The sequence below is a fragment of the Lemur catta genome, chromosome 25, assembly GCF_020740605.2.
Source record: "Lemur catta isolate mLemCat1 chromosome 25, mLemCat1.pri, whole genome shotgun sequence".
NCBI lineage: Eukaryota > Metazoa > Chordata > Mammalia > Primates > Lemuridae > Lemur > Lemur catta.
Window position 1 is genome coordinate 10469412 of NC_059152.1, and position 22281 is coordinate 10491692.

The following is a 22281-nucleotide window of genomic DNA, read 5'->3' on the forward strand; positions in this document are numbered from 1 at the left end:
TAAAGTTCATAATTTTACATGCTAACAGTCAGATCCCACTATGGTAGACTCTTTGGTTTCGTAAGGTGAACATTGCTGGACATTACGTCATTGATATATAGGATTATGGGATTCATGTATTTAAATATATTAAATGAAGAAATGCACAATACTATCTTCTGGAGTCTACCTTAGCCTGTCTAATTTCACTTTGTCTTCCATGTCCCTGCTGGGTCCTTCACTGACATCCCCTTACTTGCAAGACAGGGGTCACCCTGGTTGGTGGTGATATTATATCCTTCCTGGCCTGCCCCATTCTCCTGTTCTTTTCCTAATTTCTAGGCATTGTCTTCAATTTCCCCAGCATGTCACTTAAAGCACACTCCTTGCAGTCCCTCAAAAAACAAAACAAAACAAAACAAACAAACAAAAAACACATGGCTATACACCTGTGCCTTTGCACAGACTGTTTCTTCTATTTGGAATACCCGTGGAAACATTTTTTGTCTGCCTGACTTCTATCTGTCATCCAAGAATTAAATTTGAAAATCATCTTAGCAGAGTGCTGAACCATAGTAGGTGCTGAATAAATTTTTCTTAAATGAAAGCATGTATTTTCAAAGGTGTAAAGTTCTAGTCAAGTTGGTGAGATCGCCCGTGCACCTGTTAGCTGGGTCTCCAAGTGCATTAGCATTGCAGAATTATAAGCCATGGTGAGCTGGGTTAGCATTTGTAAGGTGAATAGCTAATGGGGTCAAAATTGTGGCAAAAGGGGTTGATGCAGCGTTAAAGCAATTTTTTATTTTGATGATGATGTTTGGACGTGGTTCTTCTACCAGATTAGCATACTTTTCTCTTTCTTTTATTCTTAATATTTTATTTAGAAAAATTTCAAATATGAAAAAAGTTAGAAAGTTAAAAGACTAATGAACGTCCACATACCCTCAAATTAGATGCATCCGTTTTCATAGTTCGCAAGATTAGCTTTCCTTCTATGCTTTCTTCCTTTTTTTTACTCTCTCTCTGTGTACACACACATACACGCACAGAGACATCCACGGTGCCATTATACACCATTATGATAATTCTTTTACATCATCTAATGTCCTGTTCATATCCGTATTTCTTTTATTGTCCCAATAATTTTTATCATTCATTAAAATCAGGATGCAAAATTCATGTAATTATTTATTTCTATACCTTTTCAGTCTCTCTCTCTCTCTCTCTCTCTCTCTCTCTCTCTCTCTCTCTCTCTCTCTCTCCCCCCTCCCCCCTCTCTCCCCCACCCCCGCTACCCACCCACAAGGAAGTGTTCAGTTTCTTAATCTAGAACAAATCCTTACCGTGTTCTTCTCCTGTGCCATTGAGGTTTATAAAAATCCAGGCTAGTTATAGGATGCCTCACATTCCGGATGTCTAACTTTTTCCCCCTGATTGCCTCTGCTCTTTGTAATTCCCATGAACTTGAAGTTAGGTCTAGGACTGTGCTGTCTGAATCAGTAGCTACTAGCCACACGTGGCTATTTGCTGTTCATATGTGGCTAGCGCTAAAGGAACATCTTTAGTTTTAATTCTAATTAATTTTTAAAAAACTTATATTTAAGTTTTTGGAAAATTTTTCTGTATGTTCAAAACAACTTGGGTGTGTGAATATACTTCTTCAAGTATAAATGTCATGAATTCTAAAGCTGAGCATTTTTAATAAAAATTTAGTGTTTGAATTGAGATATTCTGTACACCCTGAATGTTGATCACAAAGTATGAACAAATAAGAATGTGAAAAGTCAGCTGGTCATGGTGGCTCGTGCCTGTAATCCTAGCATTCTGGGAAGCCAAGGCAGGAGGATAGCTTGAGCTCAGGAGTTCGAGATCAGCCTGAGTGAGCAAGAGCGAGACGCTGTCTCTACTAAAAATAGAAAAATTAGCCAGGCGTCATGTCATGGCGGGTGCCTGTAGTCCCAGCTACTCGGGAGGCTGAGGCAGGAGGATCGCTTGAGCCCAGGAGTTTGAGGTTGCTGTGAGCTATGACAACGAAACAGCACTGTAGCCTGGGCCACAGAGTAAGCCTCTGTCTTAAAGAAAAAAAAAGTGCAATGTCCCATTAGCAGTTTTTATATTAATTACATATGAAATGAAAATATTTTGGACATATTAGGTTAAATCAAATGTATTATTAATGTTGATTTTAAAACTTTTACAATACGGGTTCTAGAGAATTCAAAGCTTCATATTTTAGAAACAGCTTCCAGAACCACCCCCTCCCCCACTCCCTGTGCCTCCTTCCAATCAGAACCACTCTCAAGGATAAACACTGCCGTCTCTTGTGACGGTGGAGATGAGTTTTGTTGTTGGGCTTTTAATTTTTTAATTGAGTGAGAATGATTTTATTGGATTTTCCACAGTGCAGTCTATGTTTTTCAATGCCAATATCTACCAGAAGGGTGAAAGTTCAAAATAGATTTCACAGATCACTAAGAACAGAAAAAATAAAATTCTTAACTCAGATATTACTTTCTAAGAGCTCTTGTCTAGCATCACATTTTTCTCATAGCTTGTATCAAAAGCCTGAAGATGATGTATGGTTATGGGAGAAATGTTGGTAGAAATGGTAACATGTAGATTGTATTTTTGTAAGGATGGAAGTAAATTTCAATGAGAAAATTATTCACAAGTCTTTGGGTATTATGTTCCCATTCTATATGCTTAAGTGGTAAAATGCAAGAAAAAAAACCAATAAGCAAAAGAACAAAAAAGCTTTGAACAGTTGTCTTCAACCTTTTTTTGCTCATGTTCCTCTCAAATGAATTTTTAAAACCACATTCTACATCACATGCTTTTCATTACAAGTTTAAATAGTTGTGAATAAAGTGATATTTGGCATACTGTAAATACTAAAGCACATTTTATATCCTATCCTTTCAACTATGTCGTATGGAATTAAGTACTAAGAGTGTCCACTGTTTCCTTGCCTCATTCTGCTAAGTTCACCAAAGCACCACGCCCTGACAGTTTTTTCTTCTAAGTGCACCTCTTCTCAGGCCCCTCTGCTCCATCGTTAGAAATCCAGTCTCCCTACCATGACAGACCAGGTCACTCATCTCACCTCTGGTCGCCCCATCTTCACTCCATTCCAGTAATGCTGGGGTTCTTATCATTACACTGTGATCTGTGGTGGCTGCTTTTCCCCTCCTGAGCTCAGCAGAGAAGGAATGAATAATTATTGGAAACACATAGTGTTTAGAGAGAAGGGGCGAGACCAAAATCCAAAGGAGAAAATGGCCTCCTCAACTAAGTTCCTCCCCATATTTATTTCCAAGGACACATGCAAAGGGTCGAGACCCTTTGTTAATTTCTTTAACAACTTCCAGCTGAAGTTCCTTTGCAACTTCCTTCCTTTGCACTCAGCAAACAAGTGGCTTCCGGCAGTTGTTTTCGGCTGACCCTTCATTCACCTTGCTCAAGTTCTTTCCATCCATCCATCCATCCATCCATCCATCCATCCATCCATCCATCCATCCTTTCTTCGAGGCCCAGCCCCTGCATGATCTCATTCCTTAACCATGGATGAGAGTCAGAATAGGACTTCCATTCTCTGTCATAGGCTAACTGGAAGCTTGCCTTTCTAGGATAGTTTGACAAGTGTGAGTGTGAAAAGCTAAACAGTCTTGATTAAGTTAGAGTGAAGTAACATGTGAAATTAACTGTATAGTCCATAAAAGAGATAATCAAATTAAATTCTCTACTATAAACTTATTAGTACTTCTAGAACTACGTACTACATCTTATGGGGAGACTTTGTGGTTATTTCATATGAATAAAATACGGTTATTTAAAAGTTTCTGAATCACTATTCATAGTTTTCATTATCACCCTTAGTGTGAATATTCACATTTTGCTGCAGAAATGTAAGTTTACTGATTATTGGGTGGTACCCAGACCCCACTGTGGTATTAGAAAATATGCAGTTACATACCATAGTACCTTTTAAAAAATATCTGATGAACTCTGAATTAGGAAATGCATCTGGAACCAAGGATTTATAATCAGCACACTTAGATCTTTTTAAAACTAAGAAAAGTATTGCTCGACCCTGTCTTTGGTTTCTGTTTTCATGCCATTTTAGTTTGCTAGTTTCTTTCTCAGGAACGGGACAAATTCCTCCTCTCTCAATGTTCTTACCTCTCTGACATTTTCTCTACACTTTGGTTCTCAAGTGTGTCTTCCAAAGCATTCAGATTGTTTTCTTTGATGCTGCTGTGTTCCTAAGCCCCTTCAGTGCCTTTGAAATTTTAGTTTTCTTGCTTTTCTTTTTTTTGTGTTATCTCACCAGCTCACCTTTTTATCTCAGCTTGCTGTCATTTCATCTATTCTATTCTGGTTGTTTATTCACCTCGGCATATTTTCTGAAGTGAATTTTCACTTCAGGATAGAAGGACTTCTTTTATCCTGATCCTGAGGACAACTCAAATTGTTTTCATATTTAAGTCATCTCCTGCTATTCCTATTTTACGTAGCTTTAAAAAAATAGCAACGTTTGCTGAATTTTATTAATTAAAGGAGTTAAAAATCATGTTTTAGTGTCCTTTAACCTGTTGATAAAATAAATGTTACCCATCATCCAATTATTGAAGAATCCTTAATTTCATAGAATAAACCCTACTTGACCATAGGATATTATTCTTTTGACATTCTACTAGATTTATTTAATATTTTTTAGAATTATTATATGTATATTCATAGGGGAAATTCTATTTATGGATATTGAAATTTGAATTTTGTATAATTTTCATGTTTATTTTCATGTGTCATGAAATGTTCTTTTTGGTCTTTTTTCAGCCTGTTAAAAATGTAAAAGCCGGCCGGGTGCGGTGGCTCACGCCTGTAATCCTAGCACTATGGGAAGCCGAGGCGGGTGGATCGTTTGAGCTCAGGAGTTCGAGACCAGCCTGAGCAAGAGCGAGACCCCGTCTCTACTAAAAATAGAAAGAAATGATTTGGACAGCTAAAAATATATATAGAAAAAATTAGCTGGGCATGGTGGCTCGTGCCTGTAGTCCCAGCTACTCGGGAGGCTGAGGCAGGAAGATCGCTTAAGCCCAGGAGTTTGAGGTTGCTGTGAGCTAGGCTGACGCCACGGCACTCACTCTAGCCCGGGCAACAGAGTGAGACTCTGTCTTAAAAAAAAAAAAAAAATGTAAAAGCCATTCGTAGGTTATGGGTTGTACAAAAACACATGATGAGCTTTAGATTGCCAAGCCCTGATCTAGATTAGTCTGTCATTAAAAGTTTCTATTCTTTGAAGGTTTGTCAAAGCCTACATATGAAACCATCTAGTCTCATGTCTTTTAAATAGTGGATCTGAAATTATCTTTCCAATCTTTTCTAAAAAAACTGGTGTAATCAAATTTTCTATTTAGTTGGGGGGATTCCTTTAGATTATTCTTAATTTGCTAAGAATCTATCTTATTCTCTGGAATGCCCAGTTTTGTTTGTTGTTTTTGTTTGTTTTTTGTTTTTGCCATGGAGTTGCACACAGTGTTATATTATTATAATTTACAAGAATCTGTGGTTTTGTTTCCTCTCTGTCTTTAGCCTAGTTTATGAGAAGTTTGTTTATGTTATTTATTGTCTCAAAGATTTTGGGTTTATTCATCGTTTCTAGTATTTTATTTGATTTCTCGTTTATTAATTTCCCTTTTTATCTTCATTAGTTCCACTTTTCAAGTTTATTTGCTGTTCTTTTTTTAGAGTCTTAAAATGAGTATAAGTTCATTTCAGTCCTTTTTTTTGTATTAATGAAGGCAGTTAAGCATAGCATATTGCTTTTGAATAGATATATCTATGTCTCATTGATTTTGGTGTGGGACTTCCTCTTTACATTGCTTTCTACATGGTTTATAGTTACAGTTCCAGTTGCTAAATTTAGTTCAGTACAACTGAGCAAGTGTATTAAATCACCTTGCTATAAATGTTGAATGAAGAAAGCCAGACACAAATGGGTACAAATTGTTCTACTGTTACATATGAATGTTACACAACTGATCTATGCTGTTAAAAGTCTGGAAGGTGGTGAGCATTGTGCAAGATAGGAATAGAAAGGGAGCATTAAGGGGGGATTTGAAGGTTCCTGTGATATTCTCTTTCTTGAGCTGAGTGTTGGTTACACAGGTGTGTTCACTTTGTGAAAATCGCTGAGCTTGTCATTTAAGATTTTTACACTTCTCTCTCCTAACGTTATACTTCCATAGAAAATTCAAAAGCAAACCTAACAAAAGAAATGAAAATGATGCCTTAGAAACATCTTTCAGTACTGATTGATTAACCAGTCTACGTTCAGAACTCCTGTATTACTGGTGTGCCAATGTCATGCTTCCTTTGCTGTTTTGTCCCAAGTTTGCTTAGGCTATGGATCAGTAATCGAACCCAGATATGTGAATAGGCTCTGCTGTTTGTTTTGCTCAACTCAATTCATTTATTGAATGATTTTTTAAAAACAATAAGTAAGGAAATATATAGAATGGCTAGTTTGTGCAGGAACCTGTGCGTATTATCTGAACACAACAGCTTCACGGTCTACTCTGCCTGTCCTCTGGTTCTTTTTATTGTTCTGGCTCACCTGCTTAAGTGTACAGCTCCTTAACTCCAGTTTGGGAAAGAGCTGTTGGGAGTTATGGCCTTATTTTTGCTTTCTCACAGGCCATTATGCACCACGAAGGCCACATGGATGATGGCTTAAATTTGTCTAGATCTCAGCATGAAGAATCACGCACAGCACGAGTCATCCGGAGCACAGTCTTCCTTTTCAATAGATTTATAAGGTACTTTTTCTTTTGTTGTTGTAGTTGACTGATACTTCATTTTCATTTCCTTATTGGATTTACATATAGACAATTTTAAGATACACTATGGTGGTAAGTCGCATATAGTTGGGTCGATCAGCAGAACATTAGGAAGTGCTAGTTAGATGATTTTATGTCTTTGTTTTAAATGAAATTTTAAAACAGAAATGTGGTTTTAGAAATTGAATGTGTGATTGTAGCAGATATCTACAAACCAAATCAAACTCTGGAACAAGTGTGTTCTGGTAACATACCAGTATATAGTCTGACCTGTCATTCATTTCATCTCCCTCTTTAAACTTTGCTAATTTGATGGGGGAAAATTTTTTATTGACTATATTTCTTGATTTATTTTTTTGTGTTTGTTTTACCCTACTATTTGTTGATATTTCTATTAGGCTGTTAATAAGTTTTTGTTATGTTAGAGATATTAATTTCCATTTCTCCTATACAAATTGCAAATATTTCCCCAAGTTTATTGGTTTAGAAAAGAATATTAAAGTCATTTTTATAGTAGTGTGAATAAAAAAAACATTTTTGGCTTTATGGCATTAAAAAAAATCTCAGTTAAATCCTTAGCATTTGTCCCATTTCTCTGCCTCATCTAAATCCTAAGCCTTATTAGTTTGGGTAAGGCTTAAAGATGGGGTGTCAGATTTTTATATTTTACTTATTTCCTGTATTCCTTTTTGGTACTATTTGTATTTATTCTTAAGTCATTTTATGTAATATTTCTTATAATAAATAAAATTTATTACATGTTAATACAGTATAAAATTAGTCATGTCAAGAAATTCTACTTAAAAATTATAATTCATTTTTGAAACAATTAAACTTAGCCTTTTTTCCATCTTGTTCTTTCCACTAATTCTTCTTTATTATAACCAATCAATTCCTTGATAGGGATTGAGGAAATTAATCATAAATATTTAAAATAGTCAATTTTCTATTTAATCATATTGATCAGTGCTGACTTCTTCAAATATGAGGGACAGTTTTAAATTCACTTTGACTTCTGTAGAGTTTTGAGTAGCACTACAGAGATTGTGTTTGGTAAGCAGGAGCTACTTTAATACTACAGAAAACATTGATGCTTTGTTTTGTGAAAGTATTTTGTGAGGAAGTTACTATATCAGTGTTTAGACTTAATGTGGTGATAATACACCATAACTTACATTTTGTATGCTGGCTAAGATACTAAAATTCATCTTGAATGGGATTTGCTTTAGCATATTTGCTCTTTGTTCAAGACTAAATTCATTTTTTTCAAGTAGTGTCTGTGATTTGGAAGAAAAATTTTAAAATTTGACAACTGCTTATCTGATGAGATAGAGAACCAAGTATGAGAAATTTAGATTCTATGATTAAAATATTGAATTATATACTTGCTTCTTCATTAAATCTTGAAAGTTAATTTTTGGAATGAATTGGAATTGAATGAAACTCATTCATTATACCTATCATGATAAAATAAGATGATTATATTAATGCATATTTAACCATAAAAAGATTTTCTGATTCCCATTCTGATTTTTTTTTTATTTCTTTTCTTCTTTTTGCCTTGGATTTAATTTATTCTTTTTTGAGCTTTATAAGATGAATGCTGACATCATTAATTTGAGAATTTTCTTTTTTGATATAAACATTTAATGCTAAAAAATTGTTTTTAGTAGCATGTCACACTTTTTGATATGTTGTTTTTCAGTTTCCCTTTTGATGACTTCTTTGACCAGTGTATTATGTAGTTGTTAAATATTTGGGGATTTTCCTGAGATTTTTTCTGTTACTAATTTCTAATGCCATGTGGTCAGAAAATATACTTTGTAAGATTGAGTGCTTCAGATATGTTGAGACTTGTTTTATGGATCAGAAAAAGTTCTCTATTGGTAAGTGTTCCATGTGTACTTGAAAAGAAAGTGTATTTTCCTCTTGTTGGGTGGAGTGTTCAAAAATGTCAGTTTGATGTAGTTGGTTGATAGTATTGTTTAGGTCTTTAATTTCCCTATTGTTTTGCAGTCTATTTGTTCTATATGTCCCTTTTACAGTGGTATAGGGAGAATAGAGAAAAGCTGTAAAATCATCTGTGAATGGAAAATAATAAAATTATGAATCCTTGACATAGAGAAATGTTTGCTATTTATTTTAGGGGCCTCGATGCTCTCAACAAGAAGGTGAAGCCTTCCACAGTAGACTTGCCCATAGAGTCTGTAAGTCTAAGTCTGCGGGATCTTATTGGCTACTTCCACCCACCAGATGAACATTTAGAACACGAAGACAAACAGAACAGACTACGAGCCCTAAAGAATCGGCAAAATCTCTTCCAGGAAGAGGTGACTTTCTGCCAACCCTCATTTCATTGCTTTTCTGTTGTTCTCTTGGGAAAGCAATTTCTTGGGGTGGGGGGATGATTCTTTATTTGACGTCTTTGCCTTTTGAGGTGTAGAGGAGCAGATATGCTACTGAACAGGGAAACCAGCCTTGGAGGAATCTGGACATTATTTTGAGTCTCTATCCATGAATATTAATTTTAAAAGATGAAGCTTCTCAGTTCCCTGGCACGAGACATCTGCTGTCTGCTCAGCCTTTATCCAGGTCATTTGTAAGCACTACAGTTTGCTCCATGTTGATTACATCAATATGGAATCTTTAAGTGTCCATATGATTACAGACTTTAGGAAGCATCAGGTTTTTTGAATTATTCAGCAGGTTCTTGCAGGCTCCTTGGAAATGTTAAAGCCCAGCTAGGTTCACTGCTCAAGAGGAAGCCAGTACACTGAGACAGCAGGGGTTGCAGCAGAGAAAGAATTTAATAGCACAAGTACCATGCAAGGAGATGGGAGGAATTTGTCAAATCCATCTCCCCAAGAATTTGGGAGAAAGGGTTTTTGAAGATAGGTCGGCAGGCAAAGGGCTAGGCAATCGGTCTGCTGATTGGCCGGGGATGAACTCATGGGATCAGGAAGCAGAATTCTCTTCTTGTGCTGAGTCAGTTCCCAGGTCACAAGATGTGTTGAGTTGATTCCTTGGGCCACTGGTCTCGGTGGGTCGGTGGGCCTACTGGAATGCAGGGTCTGGAAGATACCTCAAAGACCAGCCTTAGGTTTCACAAGGGTGATGTTATCTATGGGAGCAATGAGGAAAGCTTAAGAATCATGACCACGAGCTAGGTGATTCCTGAGTAGTAGGCAATTACAGAAAAGCAAGCTAAGGAACAATGGCTGGTTTTTATATATAATATGTACTATTATTATTTTTTTTTAACTATGCCTATACCTTTGCAGAGTTCAGGCCTCTACCGCTGTTACCACCCTACGGTCTTTTATTTATTTTATAAAGGGCAGTTTCAGAAATGCCTGAGGATCCACAGGGAGCTTTGTGTTGGGATGGAAGCTACCCAAGAGAGGGCCCCCTGTGGAGGCTGAGCTCCAGGCACCTACTTGGGCAGGGCACCTCCACTTTTCTCTTTTGCATATACTACGTTTCCACGTATGATTTTATTTCACCAAAAGCTCCACTGCTAAAAAGAGCTCAAGTGTCATATTTTGTATACAGAACAAAAGAAGGACCAAACCATGTGTCTGATGTCCTAATGCTTGTGTTAGAATTAGTACTATAATTTGAGAGTTTCAATGGGAGGCAGTCAGGGTTGGCAGGATTAATCAAGCAAGCCCAGCAAGGGTTCCCATTCTTCCTCTGTATGAGGGATAACAACTCTTTCTGGGTAAGAGTAACTTTGTAAAAGTACCTAACAAAAAGGGTCAGAGGGCACTGCTTGAGGCCCCATAATCTCTAAATCTATGTTCCTTCCAATTTTAAACCTGTTTTTTAAATATCCCATCAGAAGCTCTTGAAACTGACATTCATTTTTGAGGACTTTTCTACTGTGTATATGAAAGAAATGGCCTATCTGACAACCATAATGGCATGAAAGCAAAGGAATTGTCAAAATAAACCTAGAATAACAACATGGAGGGGTTTATTGGGAACCTTTTTTTTCACATATGTCAAATTGTTGGACTGTTTACTGTACTGCATTTATTTAATATCCAGAAGAAGTAAAACTAAACATTGGGCTGTGAACATTTAAAATAATAATTTGGATTAGGTTTTCTTTTTAATTTATCGTATGAGACAATCTTGATGGGGACTTAGAAATGTTCTTAGGTCCATGGTGCCTTTTAAATTCTCTGTTGGCAAAGCATGGTGGCTCACGCCTATAATCCTAGCACTTTGGGAGGCCGAGGCAGGAGGATCGCTTGAGCCCAGGAATTCGAGACCAGCCTGGGCAATAGCAAGACCGCGTCTCTACAAAAAATAAAAAAAGAAACATTAGCCAGGAGTGGTCATAATGCCTGTGGTCCCAGCTACATGGGAGGTTAAGGCAGGAGGATCTCCTGAGCCGGGGAGTTGGAGGTTGCAGTGAGTTATGATAACGCCACTGCACTCTAGCCTGGGCAACAGAGCAAGACGTTGTCTCTCAAAAAAAAAAAAATTTTTTTTTTCTGTGTGAAATAAGTTAATTTTATTAGTCAGTGGTTTATAGTTCTTGCTTTTATGAGTTTTGCCTTATTTTGACAACCTTGATCTGAGCAATAGTAATAAAAATGAAGAATAATTTCAAATTTAGGCTGCATCTTACAAAGTTCTATAGTGAATTTTTGATTTGCTTTAAAACTGTCTTTTCATGAGCTTTTCTTTATTTAATTTACTTTATCTTTAATTTAATAACAATAATGCCTAAGAATGAGGATCTGTTCTTATGCTTACTTAGCATTAGAATACCGTAAGTATAAAGTCCATATTTTCTTATTGTTCTTCCCTTCCTCTTTGATAACGATACTTAGGATTTCAAATCCACTTGAACTATTTGAAGAACATTTCATTTCACATGCAAATGTGTTTCTTCCTGTCCTTTGAATAAATGATCACAATTTTCTTTATGATTAATAGAAGTATTTTAAGCCAGACTTCTTTTTTTAAATCAACTTAGCATTTTTAGCCTGTGAGCAGAATGAAAGTTTCTGATGGTGACTTTTTTTTTTTTTTAACTTTCCAGGGAATGATCAATCTCGTGCTTGAGTGCATAGACCGACTGCATGTCTACAGCAGCGCGGCACACTTTGCTGACGTCGCCGGGCGAGAGGCCGGGGAATCTTGGAAATCCATTCTGAATTCTCTATACGAGTTGCTGGGTAAGAAGAACGATTAGGTTCGCGGCACCTGAGTTATGTCTATTTAAAATGATCGCATAATAGCTACAGCAGTTTTATAATGTGCTTTCTAATTGAGACTTTCAGTTTTTAATTTAGTTGGACTAAACCCAATGATGTTTAGTATTGAAATCCATCTCTGAGTGAGAAAGGTAGCCAGAGCAGTAGATTTGCCTTTGGTTAAAGGAGGAGACAGTCACCCAGGGTGCGGTTTTTTGCAGGTGAGGGGCCTCTATATGGATGTGTATTAAATATTTCCTTTTCGGTTCTGGAGTTTGTCCCTTCTTATGTCCTGACTATTCCTTCTCATCAGGGATCTGCTCCATTCTCCTCTGGGTTCTTTATGAGCTCTGCATTTGAGAGCTTCTCAGTATGCTTGACACTGGGCAGGCGACAGTTACGTTGTACAGCCCAGCCAGGTTCCCTGCCTGCTGCTCAAGAGGGAGTCGATACACTGAGACTTAGACAGCAGGGGTTACAGCGGAGAAAGGGTTTAACATCTCAGATACCATGTGAGGAGGCGGGAGGAATTGCTCAAATCTGTCTCCCCAAGAATTTGGGGGAAAGGGTTTTTGGGAATTTGGGAGAAGATAGTTTGGGCAGAGGGCTAGGCAGTTGGGTCTGCTGGTTGATTGGCTGGGTTTGGGGTGGAATCATAGGGGTGCAGAAATTGTCTTCATGTGCCGAGTCAGTTTCTGGGTGGGGGTCACAAGACCAGTGGAGTCAGTTCCTTGGTGTGGGTCGTGGTGGGTCAGTTGATCCACCGGAATGTGGGACCTGGAAGATAACTCAAAAACTGGCCTTAGGTTTCCCAAGGGTGTTGTTATCTGTGGGAGCGATGAAGAAAGCTAAGAATCTTTATGACCATGAGCGGTATCACTCCTGAGTAGCAAGCAATTACAGGGAAGCCAGGTGGGGTAAAGGGCAGTGTGAGCCGCTGTGGCTTGTGCTGCATTCCTGTGGGCTCTGTGCAAACACAGGTCCTCATTATTTTTGACCTGCAGTAACTTCTACTTTTCTATTGTCAAAGAAACAGTGAAGGGTCTGAGAGTTTACCCATATTTGCAAGCCAGTAAGTTAGCCTGCAATTAGGGTAAAGTGGGGCAGTTTACTACTCAATGCAATGGCTGTAGCTGGGGAATGAACATATTTTTGTGCCAATTCTCTGAGCCCCAGCTGTCACAGGACAATGTGAAGGGGGTGGATGACAGCTGCACAGGCAGTTGCTTGAGTTACAGAAAAGGAACCCCGAGCTGAGCCTGGGAGCCCGCGTCAGTTATGCTGGAGAGTAAACCTGCCTGCCCTTTGCTCTGGGTGGAGCCTTCTCCCTCTTCCAAGGTGACTTGCCTCAAACATTCTAGAAAAGATACCCTGGAACAAAGGCTTTCCATGGCTCATTTGCAAAATGTGCGAAAAAAGAGGGCCGCTCTATCCCTCACCTCTAAAATCTCAGATTCGTCCAAGACGTTGTAACTACACATCCCTTCCCAGTTTAGAAACTTGTCTTATTTCCCCATCAGTCTGGTAAAGGTCAGCTTGCTTCCCGTGGTATATGAGGCCCCAGCTAACCCTTCCAGCTTCATATTTTCCCACTCCGCTTCTCCCTTCCCCGTTTCCCCTTCCCCCTACTTCCGTCATATCATAGTTTTCTGAACATCCCGTATGTGTTCACACCTCTGTGACATTTTCTTACTCACCTTTTCTGAAATTCCTTTATATCCTTCAAGACCGAGTTCACATGTCACTGTCTTTTGAAGTTACTATGACATTTCTCCTAACTCTTAAGCATAGTTACACCTTCCTTCTCTGCCCTCCTGGCACTTAGTGTTTGCCTGTATTATAGCACGTGTCACATTTCTTATTTAGTTACATATGAGACTGATTTTAAAGGCAAGGATAGCACCTTTCTGGTTTTTGCATCTCTGTCGTTTAACTTAATATCTGGCATGTAGTAGATACTGAATAAATGTGTATTCATTAAACAAACGAGTTCTGGTAGAATAGGAAAGTATACCTACATGTAGAAAAGAGAGAATGAAAAAAAGGGAAAAAAGGAAAGAGATAATGCATTTTTAATGTGAAGAATGAAGGGTAGTCAAATATTTGAAAATTCTTCATAATCTAATTGAACATCATTAAAATTTATAGAGTCATAATATAATTTAGCAAATAAAACTTTTAAAAGCCTATTAGAAATTTTAATATGTTTTCATTAGGTAGGCTCTTTGAGATGCCATTAAAATTAAACACTTGCAATTTGGTACTTTCAGACTAAGGGACATGTAGTTAGCACTTCTGTGAACAGGATGAGGAACACTGAGGCTTTACGGGAATCTGGATTCGTCATTTTACCCACAGCAATCATCAAGATAAGGATTTTGTGATACCAAAATTCTAAAGATTGCATTTATATGGAAGTTATAACACTGAATTTCTGAGTATAGTGGAGGTTGAAGTGTGGCAGTGTTTTTAACAACACAGTGTAGCTTCTTGGTGTCACGCTGGACGAATTCCTCAGACAAACCAGGTGCTTTAGGTAAAGAGTTGTGTCATCTATGTGTGTTTGAGGGTGGAAAGGGTTGTGTTTAGAAGGAATATTGTTGTAGGTAAATCTAGGTAATATGCATCTCACTGATGTTTTCCTACCAGCTCTTTCCATAGTCTCTGTTAGGCGGCCCCTGCGACAGGTTGTGTGCTCATATCCATGAGTAAGAAACATGAACAGAGAAGATTGTGATAATTTTTTCATAATCATAGACAAAGTCCATTCCAGCAAAGTTAACACTGCAGGTTTATCCTTCGGAGCTACTTTTCCATCAAGCCTATACTCCCTTTAACTCCACAGAGGTATTTGGGGATTAAATTTGATTATTTTGGAACCCCCTGAAGTAGCATTAATATACTCTACAAAATGCTGGGGACTCGGAGGGTGTGAGCACAGTTCCTCACTGTTACTAGTTTTGTGGTTTTGTTTTTACTGGAACATGGCTAGAGATGTGATTTTAAAATGGTTTGCCTGTTTAAACAGAAAGGCCAGGAGCAGCTGTAGGTGGAATGATGTTTCTACTGGGATGTGTTCAGTTAGAAATAACAGAATACCCTAACTCTTGCACAACAAAGAGGGTTTGTTGGCTTGCACAACTGACAGTCTACCAGTGGGTTTGACTCAAAGGCTTGATCATATCCCTAGGATTAGTGGGTTGTATCTCTGCTTTGCCTTCCAGGAGGTCATCCTTGTCTAGACTTGGCTTCCCCTTGTGGCCCCAGCTGGGTGCTGTCGGTTCCTAGTGCTACATACTCCTTCTTTGATATGGAAAAAATGGAAGAGGGTTTCTTCAAACAGTTACCTCTTAAGAAAGAATGTGTTAGTTCTTAAAGCCCAGCAAACCATTCCTCAGCTCTCATTAGCCCAGACTGTGTCTGTGGCCATTCCCGAACCAGGCGTTCTGGCAAGAGGAGGGGAATTGTACCCACACTGGCTTTCACTGATCAGGGACCCACTCCTGAAACTGGGATCAAACCCTCTGACTGCCTGGCTCTCCTGCAGGGGATGGGTGTTCAGGAATGCCGGCCAAGGAGCTGAAGTGTCCACCGCCAATCTTAACTCAAACAGTTTACTTAGCAGTAAACTGAATTGAATTCTAATCAGAATGTTTTTATTCACTACCTAGCACCATACTTAAGCAGAGTATGCCCTCAATAAATATGTTAGAATTATTTAATAAATACATTATAGGGATTCCTATTGATTTTTCTGTAGCAGGGTAAATTAGGTCATCAATTCACTTTATTAAAAATCACTGGACCTATTATCCCTCCTTGATTAGGTTCTTTTTTTGGAACACGAAAGCCTAACCTTTCACATGTAGGCAACAGCCTCTGAGAAAATGACCCTCGCCCTTGCTGGTCAGCGTCTCAGAACCCAAGTTCTGCTACTTATGTGACTTTGGACAAGTCATTAAATTTGTGCTCAGTTTCCTCACCTGCAAAGTGGAAAAACTAAAAGTGCCTTTTTTTTTAGGGTAATTATGCCAATTACATGAGTTAATGGAAGGCACTTAAAAAATGCCAGGTGTACAGGGAGTAACACCTTTTATTATTATCAGTATTACCTATAAAATGGTAATAATCATTCCCCTCCAAAGGCTTTTGGGTGGCTTAAATGTGGTAATGTTTGCCTGATTCTCAGCATAGCTTAAGATTGTTCTTCTTAATCATTATTCCCAGTTCTTTTATATACTTGTTAACATCATTTCCCTTGTTAACACAGTAAAACTTTCTTCTCCAGCCTCTGCTTTCATTCTTATTGTTTTTGCCTTTAAAATATGTGTTAGGAAAGAAACTTTACTTAGACCTGTTGGATATAACGAGGAAAGTTCTGGATTAGCCAATAGAAGACAGAGGATCATGATTATTGTAGATATATGTACATTGGCTCTTAGTTTCCTTATAAGAAAATGGAGGTCATAAACTTTTCTTTATATTTATCTCCAGACCAAAAATTTCATATTCCATCATCCTACGCATTCTCTGAACAGTGTCACACATCTGCATCCTTAGCATCTGGCCTATAGCTAAATACTTAACAATCTCAATGATATTATTAATAGATAATGTAAGATTTCTGGTTAATCTCTTCTCTATTTCTTCTCACCTCCAGGCTTTACTTACATCCTCAGGGCTGCCCTCACCCACTTCCTCATGAATTGTCATTGACTCTCCAATACCTTTTTCACACCCGTCTTAGCCAAATGTTCAGAATGCGCCAGCTCTAGCTCACTCTGTCTCTAGCCTCTCTGAATTGCATCCTGCTAGTCCTTTCCTCCAATCCAGAACTTCCAGAACATCTAGAATTACTTCATATCAAAGAGACTTGAATATATCTTAAGCGCATGTCCTATGACCTTAATTATTTATATCCCACTTGATTAACAAAGGGTTGGATGGAGGTATTATTACTTAATACTGGCAAATTGTAATCCCCCAAAACCCACATCTGAAAAAAGGATAGCAGTATACTAATTATATATAACTATGAATATGCAGCGTTTTCAGTCACATGATTATTTTATGACTTTTAAACTAATTGCATGCAGCAAGAGACATAAATTCTAAATCTACTTTCCCTTCACATGTATATACATTCTTGTATATTTGTGCATTGCTATTCCTAAGGGAGTGTTTGTTAATCCCCCACACCTGTTTCTTCCAGATAATTCTGAACACTTATTTATTTATTTAAATACCTCACCTCAGAAAAGCTTCCTTTTGTCTCTTTTTCCCCCGAGCTTCTTAATTCCTTATGTGGCCTCCTGATTGGGCGTCCTTTTGTAACAGAGACTGTCACGTTGAGGGGAATGTGGCCTTGGAACCCGATGAATCTGGATTTCAATAAAAATCATTTTATTCTATTCAGACTGCGATAACAAAATGCCATAAACTAGGCGGCTTACAAAGAACAGGAATTTATTTCTTACAGTTCTGGAGGAAGTCTGAGATGGGGGCACTGGCAGATTCTCTGTCTGGTGAGGTCTCGATTTATCGATGGCATCTTCTCACTGTGTCCTCACATGGCAGGAGTGAGGGTCTCTCTAGGGTCTCCTTTATGAGGGTGCTAATTTCATAAGATCTCTGCCCTCATGACCTGATTTCCTCCCAAAGGCCCGGCTTTCTAATGCCATCACCCTGGGGATCAAGATTTCAACATAGGAATCTTGGGGGAACCCAAATAGTCAGACCATAATGGAAACTTTATCCATTCATGAAAGAGTATTTGAATGCCTGCTGTGGGAGATGCTGTGATCTGGGCAGTGAGGGACAGTGGTGACCAGGATGTGGTCCCTGCTCTCATGAGCTTGTGGTGGAGTAAGAGACAGACAGCATGCGTAGCAAAGCCCGCCGTCTACTCTGCAGGTCCTTATAGTACTGCCTTGACCATCTTGGGACAAGTTATCGTTAAAGTACGTTAATAAGTAACAAAAGACTGATACATTCGACTATATAAAAATTAAAACATTTATGATAAATAATAATCATTACAAAATTAAAAACAGGTGGGAATTTGGGAAAGATATGCAATCTATATGACAAAGGCCCACTTTCTGTAATTATATAGCACTTTCATAAATTCATAAGAAAAGGAAATATTATATAATACAAAAACAGATAACAGATAGAGGTGGGCAGTTCACAGAATAATAAAATAATAAAAGATTTCCAACATGCCAAATAAAGTGCAAATTAAAATAAATAAGCATCGTATTTCACTTACTAGGTTAGCACAGATAAACAATTTGATAATACCCATCATTGGGGAAAATGTTGGATAATTATTCTTGGAATGTAAATTGATGCAATTTAAAAAAAATAGCTATTTTGTGTCAATCATAAAAATGCAGACAAAGCTTGGTCTGACTATATGTAAAACTTTAAATGTCAATGTTTTTTCTCTCAGAAATCCTACTTTAAGAAATGTATTCTAATGATATATTTGCATAAATGTGAAAAGGATGTCCACTGTAAAATTTTTTATAAATAGCATAAAATTAAAAACAATTTTTCTGTCAACAGGGGATTGATTACATAAGTTATAGTACCCTTATATGACACCATATAATCATTGAAAATGAGGATAAATCTATGATTTGGAAAAGTGTATGAAACAAGCAGGCTAGATTGCTGCTCTTTTTAGCATGTCAGTCTATAGTATGGTATTTTTTTTTGTTTCTTTAGAGACAGGGTCTCACTCTGTCACCCAGGCTGGAGCACAGTGGCACAGTCATAGCTCCCTGCAGCCTCAAATTCCTGGATTCAAGGTACCCTCCTGCCTCAGCCTCTGAGTAGCTGGGACTACAGGTGCACACCACCGTGCCCAGCTAATTTTTTTTAGAGATGGGTTCTCATTATGTTGCCCAGGCTGGTCTTAAACTAGTAGTCCCAAGAGATCCTACTGCATCAGCATCCTGAGTTGCTGAGATTATAGGTGTGAGGCACCTTGCCCAGCTCTATGGTATACTATTAAGTAGAAAAAATAAAATAAACAAAGCACTTACCGTAAATATAGTAAGATTCCAATTGTATCAAGTTAAAAATATCTAGAGAAAGATACATTCTTGTGTATACATTAGACATTTCTGAAAGTATGTACAGAAAAATGTTAGGTAACTACTTCTTGGGGGAGAGATCTTGATCTTTTACTTCTAATTTTTCTTAATCTATTAACAAAGATTACTTTTTATAATTGGAAAAAGGAGTTAACATCTATGTCTAATGCTAGATAATTGATGGTAAAAGAAAAAAATCTAATGTACTGATTCCAGTTGAGTGAAAAAAATAGAACATTGTATATCACTGCAGATAAAGGGAATCTCTCCCTATATATACCTGATAGTTTTAATGGGGGAGGTTCAGGTAGATAAGAGTTATGAGAGATTTTTGTTTTTAAGTGTTCCTTTGATTTCTTATGGTTTTGTTTTCATTATAGTGAACATTGATTTCATGACGTGAAAAAAATCAATGAGTACAATCTTGTGTTGAATTTTGACATGGGAAAGTCTTCAGAACCATCTGCTGTCGGTAGTTTTTACTGAATTCATTGTAATTGTAAGATAGATGGCCATGTGCACCTAAGTATATACTTCACTTTGGACTTGAAAAGTCTCAGATCTGCAGCAGTGGTTGGAGTTCTGTAAGATGTATGTATCTCACTGTTCTTCTTTACTCCACTGTGAAAAAGTTTGGTTCCAGACTCATTAAGCTTTCTTGCATTCTTTCAAATAGATAGTAGATTCTCGCTTAGGGTCATGTGTGAAGCAAGCCACTGTCTTCTTTTGCTTTGCTTTTTTTTTCTTCAAGGTGTCTATTTAGCATGGCAAGAAAGGGGGAGAGGGCGGGAATGAGAATCTATAACAATTTAGCATTTGACATGGAGATATTTAATATGTGTTTTAGGTTGAGAATGACCAAAGTAGATTTATGAGCCTGCCATCTGGGAGACAGGATCTTAGAGACACTGATACTCGTAGTTCGAGTAGCATTGCTGTGGCGTGTTTCATACATCATTTCTGACATCCACACAGTTAATCTATGGGAAGTTTGCAAGCCGGGATGATTTTCTAAAGATGCCTGAGAAATGGATCTCTGGCAAACTCTCTCTATGAATACTCATTTTTTTCTCATATTACATTTATGCATTGTTTCTAAAGAGCTACAAAAAAAAAATCACACAGAGACATACCCCTTAAATAGAGCTCATTAATAGCCATGCTTTTTGTTAATCTTGAGTAAAAGTCATGTGAAATTAAAAAACTAAGAAAGTTTTTAAAATGGGAAAAAATCGATACCAATTTATTCTTTGACGTTTTAGGAAATAATTTATATTATTCTCTCCTGAATGGATTTCTAACAGCAAAGATCACTATTTTGTTCTTTTATTTTTATTCTTTGTGTATATACTGCTTTATTTCTTAAGCTATACAATAGACTTTGCAATAGTATCTATACTTTTTTAAAAAATTTAAATAGATTTAGGGGGGTACAAGTGGTTTTTTGTTACATGGCTGAATTGCATAGTAGGGAAGTCTAGGCTTTTAATATACCTATCGCCTGATATACATTGTATCAAATAGGTAATTTTTCATCCTGCACCCCCCTGCTACCCCCCAGACTACAGTGTCCATTAAGTCACTCTGTATGACCATGCATACCCATTGCTTAGCTCACATGTATAAGTGAGAACGTGTAGTTGAATACTATTTTAAATTTGAAGATTTAAAATATAAAACCAACATGATGCATTGTTGCTCTCTTAGTGACCAGTTTCTGAATGGTTTAAGACTTGGAAAGGTACAGCAAATAGGGATCTTTGCATATACAGATCGTTTTCCCAGAGTCTGAGGGAGACAGATCTTCCTCAATGCTGTAAAACACTGGTGGGAGGTGAGGGGTGCAGGAAGGCAGACCAGAGATGGAAAAGAAAGGCATGGGCTTCAGACATGCCCCTATCAGGTGTTACTCTCATGTTTGTGCATGTAGATAGTTCCTGTCTTGTTCTCCAGGAAACCCTGGAAAGGCATTTTATAAATAAGACACTTTGTTTTTTTTCAACTTGGTAATAGTCTTACCTTCTCCCACCCTGATGATTTCCTGGGAAGGAGTCTTAAAACTCCAGTTTACAGGGTCCCCCAGCTGTAGAGACAGCTCCTGAAGCTCTCCAAGAAGTTTCGGTGGTCCTGTACTCTTACATTCTTCAGCAACGTTTGAGAGTTTTTGTTTTGTTTGCTTTTTAATTGTTTTTGAGGTTTGGGACCATCTACTTGTTAATCTCAAAATGTTAAGAAATACTTCTGGATTTTAGTTCTGTCATCTCCTCATTTGTCTGTGCTGGTTAGGGCCTGTTCACTTAGTACTTCCCACCTTGGAATGCAAGCTCCAAGATGGGGTGGGTGTTTGATTTCTTGCTGTATCTCCAGCATCTAGAGCAATGTCTGAACTCAGCAGGTAATTAATATTTGTTCAATAAATTTTAAAAGTAAAGGGATTTTCTTAGAATATCTTTAAATCTAAATCCATTTGTAATTCTCAGATTCTTTGAGTCTTTTGTAAACTGTTGAGTCTAAGAGTTTAAAGACACTGAAGCATGGAGCCCTAGGGGATATTTTGATACTAATAATGAAAGACAAGTACTATATGATTCCACTTAAATGAAGTACCTAAAATAATTGAATTCATAGAATCAAAGAGTAGAATGGTAGTCTCCAGAGCTTTAGGGGTAAGGAATGGGAAGTTACTAATCAAGGGACATAAAGTTTCAGTTAAGCAAGATGAATAAGTTCTTACCATGATGAAATTAAATTTTTAAAAAGTAAAGAAATGCAGAATAGTGTATTTTTTCAAAAATAATTTCTCAATTGCCAGTATTACATGCATTTCATATTCTGATTGGAGAAAAGTTTAGGATTTAGTTATTTAATGTCCATAAAATTGGTTCAGTTGAATTAGCATTTCCTTGTTAAGACCTTAGTTGAAAATGTTGTTTTTTCTTTTCTTTTCTTTTCTTTTTTTTTTTTTGAGACAGGGTCTTGCTCTGTCACGCAGGCTAGAGTGCAGTGGTGTCATCATGGCTCACTGTAACCTCAAACTCCAGGCCTCAAGCGATCCTCCCACCTCAGCTTCCCAAAGTGCTAGGATCAAAATGTTTATATATTAAAGTGTACTATAGTTATTTAACCACCAATATTCCAGGAGACTGGAAG

General features: G+C 37.5%; 1 protein-coding gene across 5 annotated transcripts in view; it reads left to right on the forward strand.

The window, feature by feature from the left end:
* Positions 1-22281, forward strand: part of RYR2 (ryanodine receptor 2) — a 596087-nt gene that overhangs the window by 300387 nt on the left and 273419 nt on the right. For all 5 annotated transcript variants that reach the window (XM_045537281.1, XM_045537279.1, XM_045537276.1 and 2 more), the window contains exons 14-16: positions 6676-6797; positions 8965-9148; positions 11875-12010. In XM_045537281.1, the coding sequence (XP_045393237.1) occupies positions 6676-6797; positions 8965-9148; positions 11875-12010 (442 nt within the window). The remainder of the gene's footprint in view (positions 1-6675; positions 6798-8964; positions 9149-11874; positions 12011-22281) is intronic.